The 17,576-nt window shown below is 41.2% G+C and overlaps 1 protein-coding gene across 2 annotated transcripts in view; it reads right to left on the reverse strand.

Annotated features, from left to right (window-relative positions):
• Nucleotides 1-5,567: 5,567 nt before the first annotated feature.
• Nucleotides 5,568-17,576, reverse strand: part of deptor (DEP domain containing MTOR-interacting protein) — a 32,802-nt gene continuing 20,793 nt past the window's right edge. For both annotated transcript variants that reach the window (XM_030393801.1, XM_030393800.1), the window contains exons 8-10: nucleotides 16,273-16,343; nucleotides 15,287-15,391; nucleotides 5,568-9,812 (exon numbers count right to left, since the gene is read on the reverse strand). In XM_030393801.1, the coding sequence (XP_030249661.1) occupies nucleotides 9,690-9,812; nucleotides 15,287-15,391; nucleotides 16,273-16,343 (299 nt within the window). In that variant the 3' untranslated portion in view covers nucleotides 5,568-9,689. The remainder of the gene's footprint in view (nucleotides 9,813-15,286; nucleotides 15,392-16,272; nucleotides 16,344-17,576) is intronic.

Here is a 17,576-nt window from a genome sequence, read left to right on the forward strand (position 1 = left end):
TTAGTTGGTCAATCCACCAGACTGAAATATCTGAGGATGGATTATCATGTAATTTCATGCAGCCTTTCATGGTAAGGGGGACAAATCCCAATGACTTTTCCTCCAGCGTCACCACGAGGTTGACATGTAGAACAACATGTTCCAGCTTCCAACATGGCAGCTTGGTCAGTGACCCTAAGCTTCAAACTATTCAATCTCCGCCCCTTTAGCATCAGTTTTGCACTTGAAGGGCTACATTATCAAGTAAGAACAATTATTTAATATGCAATGAGGTTTAGTTGGCTAAAGATTATGCTTACAGAAGTCTACCCACGCTGTTTAGCTAACTTTCATCAAGTTATTTACCACCTGTCAAATGAATTTTCAAAACAAATAGGGAACAGCATACCACCAGAGTAACTGCTGACTGCTGCTAACTTAACTGTTGCTGCCCTTAGCTAGTTAGCTCCGTTAGCCGTGCAGCTAGTGGTTTAGGGACCAGGGGAATGTTAGTGTTTACACCTTTAGCACAGGAGCTTTGGACCAGAATAGGCTGGAAGTGGTTAGTTAACATGCTAACTTCAATAGATATTGTTCATTGTGTACTCCTGCAGTAGAGGGGCACTTCCAGGAATTAAGCGTACAACACCTGAGCAGGTTTCTGTATTCAATGTGTTGTGAGTGAGAACCAGCTAATGGATAGACAGTCATGGGATTTGGTATCTTCTTCATGATGTTAGTGTGTTGATTATTAAGTTTAGTTTAGGTTTGAAATCATTATTACTATTATTTGTATTTGTTTTTTTCTGTTTAAAAGTCTGTTACTTTCCATGTTTTTCTTTCTGAGACAAACACACTTAAAAATAAGTTGCTGCATCTCAGGGGATTTATCCTGAAATTACAGGGTGAATTGATTTATTGATTAAAATGTAGTCATTATCCACTCACTCTGATTCCAGTGGACAGCTGGATGATAAGATAATTTTCATTTTGGGGTCCTGTAATTTCAACAACTTTAAACTTGAACAGAACTGCAAGCAAGACTGTAAACTCTTGTTTTCCGAGTCCTGAAGACACTTACCATTAATATTACACCATGTGACCAACATCCAACAAGCAATTGACAGCAAGTATATCCTGCATCCAGTAATAAAGACACTTTTAAGGGAAAAAAACAAATTACTGGTAGTATTTTGGTAAAATGCTTAAAAACCAGTACTCACCACAAATAAGCCTTCTCTTATTCATGACTGACATCCTAATCAGGGATAATAATGTTGGAATCCACAAAGATAAAACATGCAATTGTGATTTCCCGACCAATTAAGTTGGTACGATACGTTTTTGAAAAGGAAATGCTGGTTGAGCAAAAGGTGACTTCCTGCCAGAGTAGCTAGCCAAATTGACAGAGCTGGCAGCCACAGTCCAAAAAGCATTTGGCAGGTGGCTAACATTTGTGCTTGCTGTGACTTGTCCTGAGCTCCTGGCCTGTGGGGAGGGAAGTGGAGGACAGGAGACAATTGACTTGAAAACACTGTAATCATGCCTCAGGGGCGCTCAGGCCATCAACCTGAACAGGCGCTTTTCTTTTCTTTTCTTTTCTTTTCTTTTCTTTTCTTTTCTTTTCTTTTCTTTTCTTGACAATATTGAAAAAGCTCCACATTTCCATCATGTGATAACACTGATAACCTTTATGTAATCACCCATATTTAATCAAGTCAGGCGCACTTATTGGCACTCGGTGTCGAGAAGCTAATTAAACTCAAAAGAATATTGTGTTCCAGTGAATCTTATTTCATTTCTCTGGTATTACAGTATTTGCTCTGTCACAATGTAATGTGTGCCACGATTAAAAAAAGATGTAAAAAAATATGGTAATAGACAGTTCACTATCACTAACTCTGAGATGAATAGGGTGTATTTGGACAGATGTTGATCTCTGAGAAATTTCCAAGTAATAACCTTCCAGTGTTCTTCAATTGTGGACCCCCTGTAAACTGGATAAATATTGGCCAAAGGCTCCATGAAGTGTTCACTCCTAAAGCATAAATTGTATGAACAGTTTGTACTTTTTTTTTGCATTTTGGACGAAATTTTTCCTGGAACAAACGTGAGTCTTGCAACATAAAATGTCAACACAAGAGATCTTAAAAAACACTAATTTTAGGATTTATATGGCACTTGTCAAACTTAACAGCAGGTTTGAACGGTTGATAACATTCGTGTATTTAAATCGAGATCAGCCCGGAGAGAATTTCCATCACGTTTAATCAAAATCAAGCAAACAGTGATGTGTTCAGGATAGTTTTCAGACCAGAAATGAGTGAGAAACTCAGTTTTCTTTGTCCTTGTTTGACAAGGAATGAAACCAAAACCCACCTGCTTGCAGTGTACTTCGTATTTCTTTTTAACTCACTCATTTTGGCTTCTATCACTGTCATGAGAGGATTTTTTATACGTGTATTAATTACTGATCTTGGCTTGTACCGCCTGCTTTGGTGCCGCTTTAATTGGACCAACTGGGCTTTTCAGACCCTCAGTATGATCTTATGATATATGCTATTTGGTGAATACTTTCATCCCAGGCTTCTCTGAGCTGCGTACATTTTTACTGTTTTGGCCCCGGCTCGATTTGGACCCTACAGTAACTTTGGCAGTGTGACTGTGATTCTGCATGCACAGAGCTACGTCACACTGTATCAACTGAGGACCCATGAAAAGAGCAAAACTCACTAATAAAAATGCTCAACACCCCTTCAAAAACATGTTAATTGTTTGCAACACATTTGATCTGACTTATTAAACTTTGACTAATTACGTTTTTTACAATCAGCATAAATTGTATTTAAAAGTGCTGTCTGCTGGCTGCTTCGCACTAATCCCATGGTTGAAAGTTATATCTTAATCTTTTGATCTCGTCCTTAGGCAAAAATGTCCAGCAGCCTGTCGCTCTCTTGTGTGTGTGTGTGTGTGTGTGTGTGTGTGTGTGTGTGCGTGCAACAAAGTTTAATTTCCTGCGCGTATGTATCACTCAGTATACTGAGCTGAAACGCACAAAGACTGACAGATGAATGGGATGAGGCAACATCAAAGTCGCATGGATGCTGAGCTGATCAATGGAAGCATGAATGTAATAGGTGAAAGAAAGGTGGCGATGGTCTAATCTGATAAGGCCGATTCTAGTTAGTGTTACTGTCAGTCTCTTCCTGGAGGGTAAAAGAGTGGAGACAAAGAAGAGAAAGGGAGATAAGGGGAGCTGAACGCCTGTGAGCGAGGTCTTAAAGGACGTCTGTGCTGTGCAGTTAGTAATGTTATCAACACCAAAATCAATAAAGGATGAACCCAGTGGCTGAACATAGATTGGTTCGGGATAAATGAAAGTCCTACACGAACAAACAATTATCGATTGGAATGAAATGCATTGCTTACTACTTTGATAATCGATTAATTCCTCCAGTCATTTGCTAGTTCCAGCTTCTTAATGCAAGGATCCTCTGCTTTTCTTTGTGATCATGTCATTAAGAATAGTCAAGATCGGGGGGAAACAGGATATGACACAATCAGGATACAAAAAGGCAACAATTCAGGTGAAGTTACGGGGGGGGGGGGGGGGGGGGGGAGAGAGAGATGTTATTAGATTACAGATATATTCAGTAAAAAGGGGATTACAATCTTGAAATAAAGATATACAAGTGTGTAACCATGCACATACACTAATGACAGTCTCACACAACGTCACTCTGGTCTGAAGTGAGACCTGTGGATTGTATTGTTCTATAAAATCTACTTTCTTCTTTCTTCTTTCTTAAATCTATAGAATTGTCCACAGAAGACAGCCCTGGTTGAGATATGGAGATGTTCAAATCTGTCTGTGTGCTACAGTGTTGCAGCACCCCCTGCTGGTAGCATTATGGTCGTGCATCTAAAATAAAGGAGAGGGATGTGTCGTGTTCGACCAATCAATAGGCTGTGACAGTGTCTTTCACTGGAACAGGATTGAAGAACACTGGGCTTTGTATAATCTGGTCGATCAGTGACAACCTGAAGACATTTGACTCATTTCCATCATAATGTCTTAGGACAGCGGGTCTCAACCTTTTTGGCCTCTGGAAACGTCTACTTGAGACCCCTCAGACAGATTGTGGCTCCAAGATTCTGAGGATATCAGCTGTATGACAGAGGGATCAGGAATGTCAGTGCAGATATAAACATGGTGCATATTGTACTTTCAGACAATCTGCTTCGAGAGGAAAACCAGACAAGGCGTCTGCTGATAAGTATAACAGGAAAACTTTTTTATCAGTCAAAGTTGAAGCTTACTTTAATTTGACTGTGCCACATGAGAAAGAACAAGGTGGAGCGCTGATCTGTAACAGGGACAGAGCCTGAAAATACTCTGATTCTACTACACACTAAGAAAATACAGATATAGGTCCATCTCACAGGTGTGGCAGATCAAGATGCTGATTAAACAGCAAAATGATTGCACAGGTGTGCTTCGGACAGTTGACAATTACAGACCAATTTATCGCACAATGCCACAGGTTCTGAAGGAGCGAACACTTGGTACACTGGCAGCAGGAACATCCACCAGAGCTGCTGCAAACAAACACAGGCCGCATTTTATCGATGGCGAGGGGTGAATGCACTGTAACTGTGACCCATTGGTGGACCATTCATCCTCCGTCTCCTCCTCACGTTGCTGCATGATAATGCATGGCCCCATGTTGCAAGGACATGGAAAATATCTCGGTTCTTGCATGAATGACTGAATACCCACCAGAAATGTCAGTCACTGAGCATGTTTAGGATGCTCCGGATTGCCGAGTCAGCCCATGGGGCGCCTGTGACCAAAAAAAAATGTCTATCTGGAAGCCTTAACATGTGAAGTCCATAGTTCACTACATATTAATAAATGTCCTTTATCAACATAAAACTGCAGATTTCAGATTGGCCTTTAATCGTACAGCTGTGCACTAATCACGCTGTTTAATTAGCATCTTGATATACTATACATTACTGTACAATAAAAGTCTTAAATCTTTTAATTTTAGTGTTGCATGAATATTCCTGTTGATTGCATTATTTATATAAAATGCCTGCTTCGGGGGGTTTTAGACGTGCACAGCCAACATGGTTGTGGACTGAACTAGAACTACATCAAGACAAAATGGGATGTCAGTTTCTAAGTCAGGGCTGTGATCTCAGATTTTCTCTTCTCGATTATTGTAGCCAGTCAAATTCAAGATAATGACATTCTACAATGTCTATAGAAAATTTGAAAAGAATACACACTATCAGTCAAATCAGCAAATAAAAATGAGTGCAGGAAGGTTGAGAGAGAGTCTGTGGCCGTAACTGTATGAAAGTGTTCGGAAAAAAAACACACTTACCATTAATAAATAGGGAAAAGTCAACCAGATGAGCTGATAAACAACACAAGGCCTCACATCTATACAGGACCACTCACACACTATCATATGTCTATTACTGACACAATATCGATATTAGATTTTTTAATATCACTGTTATCGTCAATACCGATATATCAAGACATCCCTCTATTAAGAACAAGATGTAGCCACACATTCAGAGTATAATCCGTTTGTTTATTAAACACTTAATCAACTGTTTAATACATCAGTACATCAGAATGAGCTTTAGCTGCTCCGTCACAAACAGACTGTGGTACTGTGAGCTTATATTGTCATCAAATCCCCAACATTCAGTCTCTGATAGCGCAGAAAAGAAACGTTTGGGCCACTCATGAGGTGAAGGTAAAGCAAAGAATCCCTTTTAATTAAACGAGTGAACCGATTCATAGAAAAACAGCTTGATGTAGAAAATGACGGTGAGATACATTCTGTCAAACCACTGCTTTTTGAAACTGCTGTTGTGCTATTAAAAAGAGGTGGTGTCCTTAAAACACTGATTGTCTAAAGAAGCGACGCATGACCGGAGATAACAGAGCTGGGAACAGAGCGACAGATTACATGACCACCAACTGTGTTTAGCAGCTAAATAAGTTCTTAAGGCAAATGCTTTCAGGCTTATTGTTGAACAGTCAGTGAACCCGTTTCATGAGAAAACCCCTTCGAGACGCTCCCTCCGTCACTTCTGCATATTTCTTCTTCCCAAAACACTCAACCGTGACCATCATCGGTCTCTGTGCTCTTTCGAAAACTGCTTTCAGACAAACATTTTCCATCTTTTCACAGAATCACAAAACCCACTAGCCAGATCACTTCCACGCACAGTTATAGTTACAGATACGGGGGTTAAAAATGGCAGGAAGTGAGTTTTTTTTTTATCAAACACTAGACCGATGAACACCCCTCGATTTACTCATGTCTGCAGTTTGGGGTAAGGAAGTGATGTTTGTCATGTTACCCGCTGAATGGTTGTGTGGATAAATCCAATGAAAAAATAGTAAAATCTCTGCGCCTGCGCTCCAAAATGTATCATTGCGAAACGCTGCAAACCCTGCCGACATGAACTTAACGTGACCAGTCTCAATACAGTATATTCTATGGCGTCACCCAACAACATGAGCGGACCGTTTTGAGATCAGCAACTGAGAAAAATGTTAATAATGTTTATCAGAGTCAACTAGAGAACATCACTCTAAAATTATCTATAACTATTCCATAAACTTCTTGTTTATACAATTGAGAACTTTTATTGTTCTATTCATTTCCGCTGCAGAATCTGGAAAAAGAGACTTTTTTAAAAGGCTTAAATCTACTGTACTTCTGAAATGATTTGTCAGATAAGTCAGTCCTACACGTCGATAGGCTGAAGAAGACGCGCTTTGGATCACAGGATAATGCTACATCGGCACAGATCGACAGGAATCATGCATTTCACTGCTTACGACATCAAAGCACATTGACGAGAAAAAACTATGAGGTGCAGGTCACCTCAGACACTTGGAGGAAGTAGCATACTGTACATGCTGTGTGTTCATTATGCTGTTTTGGCAATAAAAGATTTCCTGAATAAATGTTCACCTGCAAATAGAAAAAGGTTTCGGTTACCGTATCTGTATCGTCTGGGCTAAACTTATACACATCCATTGAACCAGGCAGTGTTCTTTAGACTAGAAACAAACAAATGTTGACTCATGAGTCAACTTGGATTACAGACGTACACTGTAATACGATATGAGCATCGCTTATTCGTGCTCTTCTATTTTTTAATTATAAAATTCTAAAAGTAATCTTCTCATGCTAGTATGTCTAAGCACATGATGGCACAGTCTATAAACATACAGTTAAACTCTCGTGTTAAATTGGAGGCAACTGATGCACAAATCCATTGATCTAAACCTGGAGCCTGCTTTAAAAGCTGCTGTAAGCATTATTTTCTTATCAAATAAGTGTAAAATACCTCTATACTCCAACAGTAATCACTGTTATAGAGAGTTTGGTCAGTAACCCGTGAGTCTCCTCCTCCTGCTCATGCAGTAAAAGGAAATGTATTTTTCTGGTGTCCCTGCACCATTTATCCAATCAGGACAGAGTACTCCATAAAGAGGCGGTCCTGTCTGCTCAGAACAGGCAGAGAGCTCGATCCTCCTGTTCTGGCAGAATGGCAGGGAAGCTACAAGTTCAAACGACTTATATTACAGGTAAAATGCTTTAAGAGAAGAAAAAGACAAAGTGAGCTGCCTTAAAAAAAGAAAGGAGACATGCAAGTGGGAGAGGAGGGAGGGGTCTGCCAAACAGAAGTTAGCTCAAACGATGACATTGCTTACAGCAGCTTTACTGGAGCCAACTCAAGAGCAGATTTCCTTTAAAGAGGTTTTTTTTTTTTAAGCAAAAAAGGAAGATATCAATAATTTGTGTAACTGTGTCTTTTGGCACCCACTCCAGTACACTGGCGGTGAATTAAAGGTCCAGCATGTAGGATTAAGTGATTATTTGGCAATGACGTTGCAGGTTGAAGGCCCTTCACTTCACCTTGCTGCTAAAAACACACACAAAAAAAGCAGCAGACATGGCGGTGCGACCTGGCGGACTCTGCTGCCGACATTCTAAGGTAGCGAAAACAGAACGATCCTTAGTTTCCCGTGATTACAAACTAATGAAAACATCTCATATCCAACTTTTCTGTGCAAATGTTCCCCCTTAATCCTACACACTGGACGTTTACAATTTGTTTATGGATTCGGAAATTGAAACACAGAATTCAAAATATTCAACAAGAGCTTAGTCCAACACACCATTTATATATACATATACTGTATACGCGAGTGTGTGCGCGCCTGCGTGTAAATGTACATATTCAAACTCTCAGTTGTATTAATAAAGAAAGCTTTTGTCATCCAAGTGCTTCTGTCATTATAGCAGTCCTATACCCTTTATATTATTCAAACTTTGAAAGCATGTATAAATGCAAATTTTGTATTTAAGGTCTACTGAATCCTGTGTGCGTAAGTTTCCAAATAACATCTAGTTGGCATAATATGACTCTAATTACAATTATTTCAGGGTTTTGTTTGTTTGTTTTTAGGCAATAAATCCAACACTTGTTAGAAGAAAAAATATATACATTTTTGAGCTGAGAACTCTGAGCTCTTAGGAACAAATAATGACATCTCATGTCACCGCGGAAGTTTCTGGTCTGAATATCAAGTCATGTTAGAAAAAAATCGAAACAAAAATATACAAATTTAGAGGAGCGGTAAGTTATAATTTCGCAAAATGGCTGTTTAAAGTCTCAAAGATTTCTCAGTGCTGCAGTTTGTTTTCACAATAATGAGGCTTCAGCCGCTAAACACCAGTTTTTTCAAAGCAGGACTTCTTCAGTTTGTTTGTGCGTTAAGTCTTTCATAACTTTCTCTATGTACATTGTGCCTGTATATCTCCCATACAGTTCATCACTGCATTTATTATCATGTAAACTAACTACTTTCTAGCAGCTACACATACATATGGGCATCAGTTTAGTTGTTAATTTCATTCGCAAGATGAGGCTAGACATTTTTTTTCTATCCGACACGATGGCTCCCCAAGCAAGGAAAAACAATTTAACACCCTGAAACCAAAGACATGATTTGTATAACTGTAGTATGAATGCTCCCTCGCTGTGTGTCGTCCCGTCTCTCCCAGCAGAGGGCAGTGTTGGGCCGTCAGGAGCCTCCGTCCATGCAGTGAGACTAACTGGGGGAGAGGTCGCTGATCCCGTCAACTTGAAATATTCCTCCTTGTTTGTTGCGGTTGCAGCTTTTGCTTGTTCCCACTTCTTCTCTCAATCTCACACCATCTTGACGACCCTTAAGCACTCATCATGTTCAGCAACAGATTCATGACACAGTTCTGGTTCAAAACCCAAATAAAAACGCAAAGTCTGGGTGCCTCTTCAGTAAGACTGGGAGTCTGTGTGGGCACATTGATGGATAACCATCTCTAGAAGTGGCTTGTGCACTTTGCACCTCTAAATTCAAAGAAAGACAAAAAAAAAATCAAGGGCGACCTGTGTTTTCTCTACAGGTTGAATCATTTACTTGAGTTGAATTCCCCTCATCTTTTAAAAAAACACTCCTTCTCTTGGTTACACACCTTATCCAAACAACTCGGGAACAGGGAGAACTGGAGGTGCGTCCCAAATAGTCCACGTTGCTCCGTTGCCGTAGCTTTCGAGGTCAAATGCCAAACCTCCGAAGATCTTCTACGCAAAGAGGGATTCTGTCGTGGCTCATCTCAAACTTATACCTCCTCCATCACCTCCATGACAATCGTCCTGGGTCCGGTTAGGATCAGGTTGCTGACGGCCCGGTAGTCCTGAGAGAGGACGTTTAGGCCGTTCACCGACACCACAAACTGACACACCTGAAGAAAGACGCAGAGAGACAGGGGTGGGATGATTAATACAAGTCGATGATGTTCTTAACTTTCACACCACGTTTGAATGGAGTCTAACAGAGGTACAGTGAGACATGAGAGGGCGGTACGGGACTACCGCTGAGAATCTGTTTTTTGGGGAAACAAACTACTCAGCTGATGTTTGTCAAGTTTAACTGCTTTTTTACCACGTAACTGTGGTGAACCTTGACAGAGGCTTACTATGTGTCATCTGTATTATGCTAATTAGGGTCAAATCTGTTCATATGCTAAACCATAGCACACGACAACTGACATAACGAGGGCCTGTTATGAGGGTACAGATGCAGTTTGTCATTTTGGGAGACATATTCGTTAGCTGTCTAGCTGGGAGCCTAATGAGACGATTACTAGCACCTCCTTTTTAGGACAGTGAATATGTATTGGGACCCCGCAGATGATTAATCTAGGTTAGTAAGACTGGAACCAGGGGAAAACCAGCTAGCCCGGTTCTGCTCCGCTATAACAAAAAATTACGCCTACAAGCACCTCTAAAGCTCACTGCAAAACATGTCATGTCTTGTTTTGTTTTAATCTGTGCAAAAACCAAAACGTGCCATCATAGAGTCCCCATCTTGCATCTCGCGCCTGGCAGGAGATGGATAAGAGTGGTATCAACCTTCTCATCTAACTCTTGGCACGCATATAACCCATTTCCCAAACGGTCAAAATGAACTTTATTCATTCAGATGTTTGCTTACATGTTGCCGATGTCGTTTTTCCTTAACATATCACTGTAGATGACATCTAAGCCAGAACCTAATTTTTAAGACGACTCTCGCCAACATTTTGCGAGATTTTAAAAAGTGGAGCAGAGCGGAGTAAAAGCAATTCACCATGCTGAGCGATAAGAGAGGAAATGCCATGGGGGGGGGCTATTTGAGGCTGAGCATCTCATCTCATCTGTTTGATCAAAAACTTGACACTCATAAGATGTTGTTTTTGATGGAGTTTGCCTTAAAATAACATTTGTCCAATCATATAAAGCAAACATGATTTTCTTTAAAAAACAGACAATTATTCACACAGGAATCATACTCTGCTCCACCCCTACAGTCAAACCAGTACACACTGATAGTGTTGCCTGACGTAAATTACAGTAGGTACAACATGGCATCCATGCTCAAATCACTCCCCGGTCACGCAAAGACTCCACCTCCCTTATCGTTTTTTTTTTAACCGCTGCTCTGATAGAGATAAGGGCTTGTTACCTGAGATGCCTTCTGCTCTTGTTACATGGTGCAGCAGTTTTCTGCTGTGGGTTAGTGTGGGTTTTTTCACAAGCCATTACAGGCGCACGCTCACACACTCGCAGACACACAGACACACAGACACACAGACAAGCACACTCCCCTATTCACTGGCTGCCAAACATTTTCCAAAAGTCCTGCAAGATGCTTAAAAGAACCCTGATGCATGTCAGCGAGAACAAAAGCACATAATCATTTGGATATTTATACTGCCTATAAATCAGGAAAGTGCTGAGTGATGATGGAAGAAAAACTTTCACAGATGTTTTTCATGGGCTCCCGACTCGGGGAACATCTAACAGGGAGCAGCTATTGAAACCCGGCCTGTTCCTTACATAAACTGTTGTTACATGTAGTGAATACATGCAGACAGAGGTTGCCATTTTGGGTTATTGGGGTTTTACAGAAAAATAAATGCTGTTAAATCTCTTCTAGCCTTCTTAACCGCTTCAGGGGAAAAATAGATGAAAATAGGATGAGAGAATACGGGAAAAGAGAGATTAAGAGTGATAGAGGAATGGAAAAAAGAATCCCAGACTGTTAATCCTGCGCTATGGAGGAATTTCAGACGCTCGCTGTAATCACGTCTAAACCTCTGCAGCCTATATTCCCACTACTTGCAAATTACTCTCCTTCATGCACTACTCGCTTTCCTTTAACATTTCCTTTCAACCTCTTCTACTCTCTTCCAACACCTCCCCCTCTCTTCTCTCCCACCGATACCTTCCCCTCTCTTCTCTCCCACCGATGCGTCTCTCCTTTCAGGCTGTGGGGTTGTGTTAGTCTTGGCTGGGGACCAGCTGGACTGAATGACTCCTTGCACTCAGAGGGTTAAAATCACTCTCGCACAGAGAAAAAGGAAAGAAAAAAAGAGACGCAGAAATGGGCATAAAGAGAAGACGCAGAGAAAGAATAAACAATACATGTGGCGAGGACATGCAGCGATAACAGAAACAGCTGTATGATATGTAGAGAACATTTGATTCTTTCTAAAAACACAGAGGTGATGGATGACCTGAGGCCATATTTGCATGAACGTCCCTTGAGGAATCAAAAGGCCGGAGAAACAATAACTTGTTAAATTGAAACCACACACTGTAAAACTGGGTTCCCTGCCTGGTTTGGTGAAAAAGAAAAAGTTTGACATTTCTGGGAAAATCGCTTTCTTGCTAAGAGAGACATAAAAGATTGACACCACTCCCATGTCTGTCTGTTATGTAGAAAGTTACAGCAAGTAAACTTCTCGCTTTGCGTAGCATAAAGACTGAAAACAGAGGAAAGCAGTTAGCCTGCTTTCTGTACAGTGGTAAAACAAAATCTGCCGATCAGCATCTGTGGGCAGTCATTGTGGGTTTTTAATGATCTATGAATCCCTGCACACTTTAATGTGCTGTCAAAACATACAACCACTATGGTCGCTTTCACTGAGTACAAGCACAGAATCCAGATGCATTTGCCAAATGACAGTTCCAATTATGTTTTTAAATGAAAAATGGTGGCTGTGTCGACAACAATGATGACCAAAAGAGAAAAGGAGAATTACTTTGAGTGATTTGGAAAACAAGAAGGAAAAAAAGGGAAAAATATGAAACTTTACGACTGACCAGTTCGGCTCAGAATTTCAGTTTTAAATCACAACACAGTCACAGTGGAGACAAGAGTAGCCTCACAATGTAAATGCTACTCCGCTACAATTAAATCAACTGCTCGGACTGAAAGATATCTGACTGATCAAAACACCAAAACTCAAACTCATCGTCCAAGAGCCAGACAGACAATAAACCTGCCGATTAATCACCGATCAACAAACTGAATGTCGCAGGAAAGATGATGTGGCAGAAACTTTTCTAAAATTATTTTGTTAGACGGCAACAACATGCAATACATGCGACAAAAGGTCGTCGTTGCAAAGGCCATGCTGCTCTGATCTGGGAGAAGTTTGGTTCCAAAATGACTTATTTAACACATTTCATATGTTTCAATCTTATCCATAAAGAAAAGTAAACGAAAAAACTACAAGTTGTGGTTTTTAACGGAGATTTATGTGCTGGACTGTTTCTCGGGCAGGAGCAGTGTGCTGGTTGCCTGGCAACCTCACAGCGAACACAAGACTCCAGGAGAGTTTCAGCAAAAAAGAGAAAATGCTGATAAGAAGTATTTCACAATATGTTTAACTTAACCTTTAAGAGAGTCAGATAATTAGGTATTGAATGCTTGTCTGAACTGATCATAATGTGTCTTCAGCATAATGAATGTACTCAAAACGGTTATTAAAGATATAAAAAAAAAAATCCTGCATAGAAATGATCTCACAGATAGTATAATAGTATTTGGAGATCACTGCCTGCTGCAGTCCCTGATTCATCTAAACTTTAATAATCTTTAAATGTTCAAGTTTAGGGGTTTAAATCTTTAAAATGGAGGTTAAGAGACTCTGACAAGTATATATCCATGCGGTACAACTAATGTAACTGAACTTTACTGTTCAGTGCCCTCACACATAATGGTGCGAGAACACACAGTACAGTACAGGACGCACAAATGGACAGTAAGTGAGACAAACACACATCCTGCTCCACCTGCCGCCTTGCAGAAGTGCATTAGAAGAAGCTCTAACAGCTACATAAGTGCTCGGGTCCATTACGGTCCGGACAATGCTGATGTGTACGTCAGTGTGCTCTGGGAAAAAATGCAAACAGAAAGGCGAGAAAAGAGAAGAGGCTCAGAATGTGTTTTACTACCTCCCTCCCAGAGGTCAATGGGTGTGAGTTTCTCTTTTGGCCTTTTGCCTGGACCGCAGTGCCAACACCTCACAGCATGGCATTCCCTCTCCTGGATCGTGTTACTGCTTAATTGCACATCAATAACACTGCTCCGGTGAAGTGGTACAGGATTTCTAGGAACTCCTCACAGATTAACTGCTGCGCGCTGCTGCACACCAGGAATTTAATCTACAGTGATGATACCGAGAGACTTATCTCATATTCCTGACCAGATTGATTTATGCCCTCGGCTCATAAAACTTGTTGCTACCTTAATAAAAAACTAAACAAAACACACAGAGGTGGAAATGAAGAGATCTCGAGTAAAGACATGAAAACACACACTTTATGAGGCCGCCTTTATAACAGATTGTGAACCATGACACGTGTTTCCATGGCGATAAATTATGACCGCTGACAGTAACCAGAGCAGAAGTGATATTATTTCCACTGACCATTTCCTCTTTCAGTGCTCATACTGATGCTCCTCTACCTCTGCCTCCTCCTTCACCCTCTTCTTCACTCTTCAGCTCATGTCTCCTCTCTCTCTCTGAGTAACATCCTGTCCTTTACTTAGTCTGCAAATTTTAGTTTAGCCACCACAATGGGGAAGAGGCAGAAGCTTTGGTTTATCTTTGTTAAGGTCCGTCACCTTTGGGCTTCCATAAAGCCTGAGGAAACAGTCTAATGCTCACTTTATAATTCCCAGAGTCCTGAAATGATCACATGCTTAATAACTTTCCTCTCCCGTGTTTCTCCTCCGAATCTTCTGTTTCTCCTCTTTCTGGCTCCCGCTACTACTTTTGTCCTCCTCTCTCCATGTCGTGGTTAAAGTCACCGCGCTCGGCATTCCCAGGATTCCTCGCTGCCACTCTGCTTAAATACCTTCATGCCAGCTGGGGCAGCGGAGCCACCATTACCCTGTTTTCCTCCCCTCAACACTCTTCCCGCTTTTACAGCCACTCTCTCAGTTCCCGTCCTCACACATCCTCCTCGTGCAGGCCGGAATGACAGGAAGCATCCCTCTGCTCTACTCCTCTTCCTATTCCTTCCATATTGTTCTCTTTCATTCTTCTCTTACACTTCTCTTGCACTCCCCTGCGCTTGAGTACAACAATATACATATTTAAGATTCTGAAAAAACTGCAATACTTCCTTACCTTACTTCATCTACGCTACAATCAGTTCATCTACACTACAATGAGATCATTTAAGCTACAAACAGTGACATCCACCCTCATCTCTTCTTCCAAACCTGTTGAAACTCTTGAGACACTCTGAAATGTCAGTAAAGTTAATTAATTGTGATGCTGAGCAATGAGCAGGATCATCTTTTTTTCACGTCCAAACATTTTTCCCACAATAGATGAAGCGATGGAGGAAGGCCTCCATACGTCTCTCCTGTTCTCACCTTCATGCCAGCAGCAGCTGCAGGTCCACCAGGGTCCACCGCCTGAATGTGGCAGGGTTTACTGCCTCGCACCACGAAGCCCCAGCCCACAGCATCGCCTACGATCTGAGGGACAAAGGAGACACGTTGAGACAATATGGCATCTCAGTGACTGTGTTGACATACACACTAATATTTCAACATATCTCTGAATATGATTCAATTAACACAGGTCATGTAAAAAACATACTGATTGGATATTCTGAGTTTTAGGCTTCATCCTGCATGTATAATTTTTCAAGTGAGACAAATATCGAAATTATTCAGATTTTAGGAGCATTATTTGGACATTTACGCAATGCATTCAGAATTTGTGCATCAGTTGGGGTTTTCACCACAGTTTACAACACACCTCCTCCTGTGTGTTTAGAGTGAGCTTTGTGCATTGCCATGGATACACAAACCAATTAGCAATCTATTTGCAAGGCCGAGGTACAAAAACCCATATTTTTGGTCTCATCATGACTAGAAGGCTCGAATAACAACAGGTTTTTTGATTTGTGCAAATATCACATCACATGTTTTCAACACGGTGGTTGAAGGAATAAAAAAAGGAAGCATAGTGGGAATACTGTTTATTTTGGAATTATTTTGGGAAAAAAAACCCGATTCATTTTGTACATGTAAGAGTAGTTGCTGTTTTGAATGCACACAGTTAGAATCTGGCCTGAGCCAAAATTTGCATCTGTTAGGGATTTGTGGTTGCGGCTAGAGAGTGACTTGTGTCAATGTGGAGATCACGTTATCTGAGACAAAGTGCAGATAGAAAAAAAAAAGAGTGTGGGTGTGCTTGTGCCTGAGGTACTTATGTATCTATAAGTGTGTGTGTGAGGGGGGAATATGTGACCTCTGAGCATGGGTGGTGACATCCATGCTGAAGTGGTCTTTGTTTGAGTCTTTTTGCGTGTGTGTGTGTGCGTGCATGTGTGTATCTGTGTGTGTCCTACAGTGAATGTCTTCTTCAGAAAAGGTCCTCCTGGTGTCTGCAGCTCCTCTGGACTCACTTGTCTTTTCAGAACTGTTGAGAAAGACACAGAGACAATGTTACTTACTACCATTATAATCAGGCATGACCATAAACACATGGTTAGCGCACATACACGTGCACGCTGAAACACACACAATACTGTTGCTTAAATAGTGTGTATGCATGTGTAGGAAGCGCTAACGTCAGTCACATGCTAACAGGGCCTGGAGGCCTGATGCTTCCTGAGCCAGTACAGCTCCCCTTCCCCTATTCCAACTTCCCCTATCCACTACTCATTTCAACATGACTCATACTAAAGTATGCTGAATAAACCTTTAAGTGCTAAAACAGACTTGAACTACATTTGCTTCTCCCCACACAGACCTGAGAGCACAGCCTCCTCCACAGCCTGTTGGCCTGTGTGCACTGAGCAGCGTGTGTGTGCTCTTGACTAATCACTCGTGGTCTGTGCTGGACTTCATTGTAATCTGATAAGCGAGAGGGACTGAAGTGAGGGAGACCTTTTATCCTCTCGATCTGGACATGTCAATAATCTCTGAGTGGAAATCCTGATCTGATCTACGGGTCAACTTGTTTTTAAAAACCTCATCTGCTGCGTCTACTTCACATCAGAGACCAACATCCTTTATTTAAACTGACTGGCTTCATCAACACTGCAAAGAAATGACAACCGTTCGCACCGTCTAATATGACTGTGTCATATTTTTGGACTCCTTATCTTCCCACACCACTACCGAGGTTTATATGAGGCAGAGGGGAACTTTGTTTGTGTGTGTGCATGTGTGCCTTCCTTTTCCTGTTCATTGTGTAACGTGTGTGTGTGTAAGTGCTCATGTTGAAGGGGCTCCGCTGCTACAAAGAGACTCTGTCAAGGACTCAGCTTGGATTAGACACATCAAGGGAAACCTCACAGTTGTAAGGACGCACAAACACACACACACACACACACACAGACACACACACACACACACCTACGCACACACACATACACACACCTCAAAGGCTTCACTTCTTCATTCAATCCTTTACTTGGAAGTTTAAGCATTCCATCCCTAAACGTTACACATGATCATAAATTTCTACAAGCGGCACATACTTATCTTCCTCGGAAGATAAAACGAGTCCACTGAGCCTGTCTTTTCAACATTTCTTTTTAAGCCCACTAAAATAAAGAGAAGCAAATCTGTCTGAAAGAACACATCTAAGGTATAATCGGTTCACTAAAATCACTTAATGTTCACAGTGTGCCGATGATCCAAAACA

This window comes from Sparus aurata, chromosome 17 (assembly GCF_900880675.1).
Source record: "Sparus aurata chromosome 17, fSpaAur1.1, whole genome shotgun sequence".
NCBI lineage: Eukaryota > Metazoa > Chordata > Actinopteri > Spariformes > Sparidae > Sparus > Sparus aurata.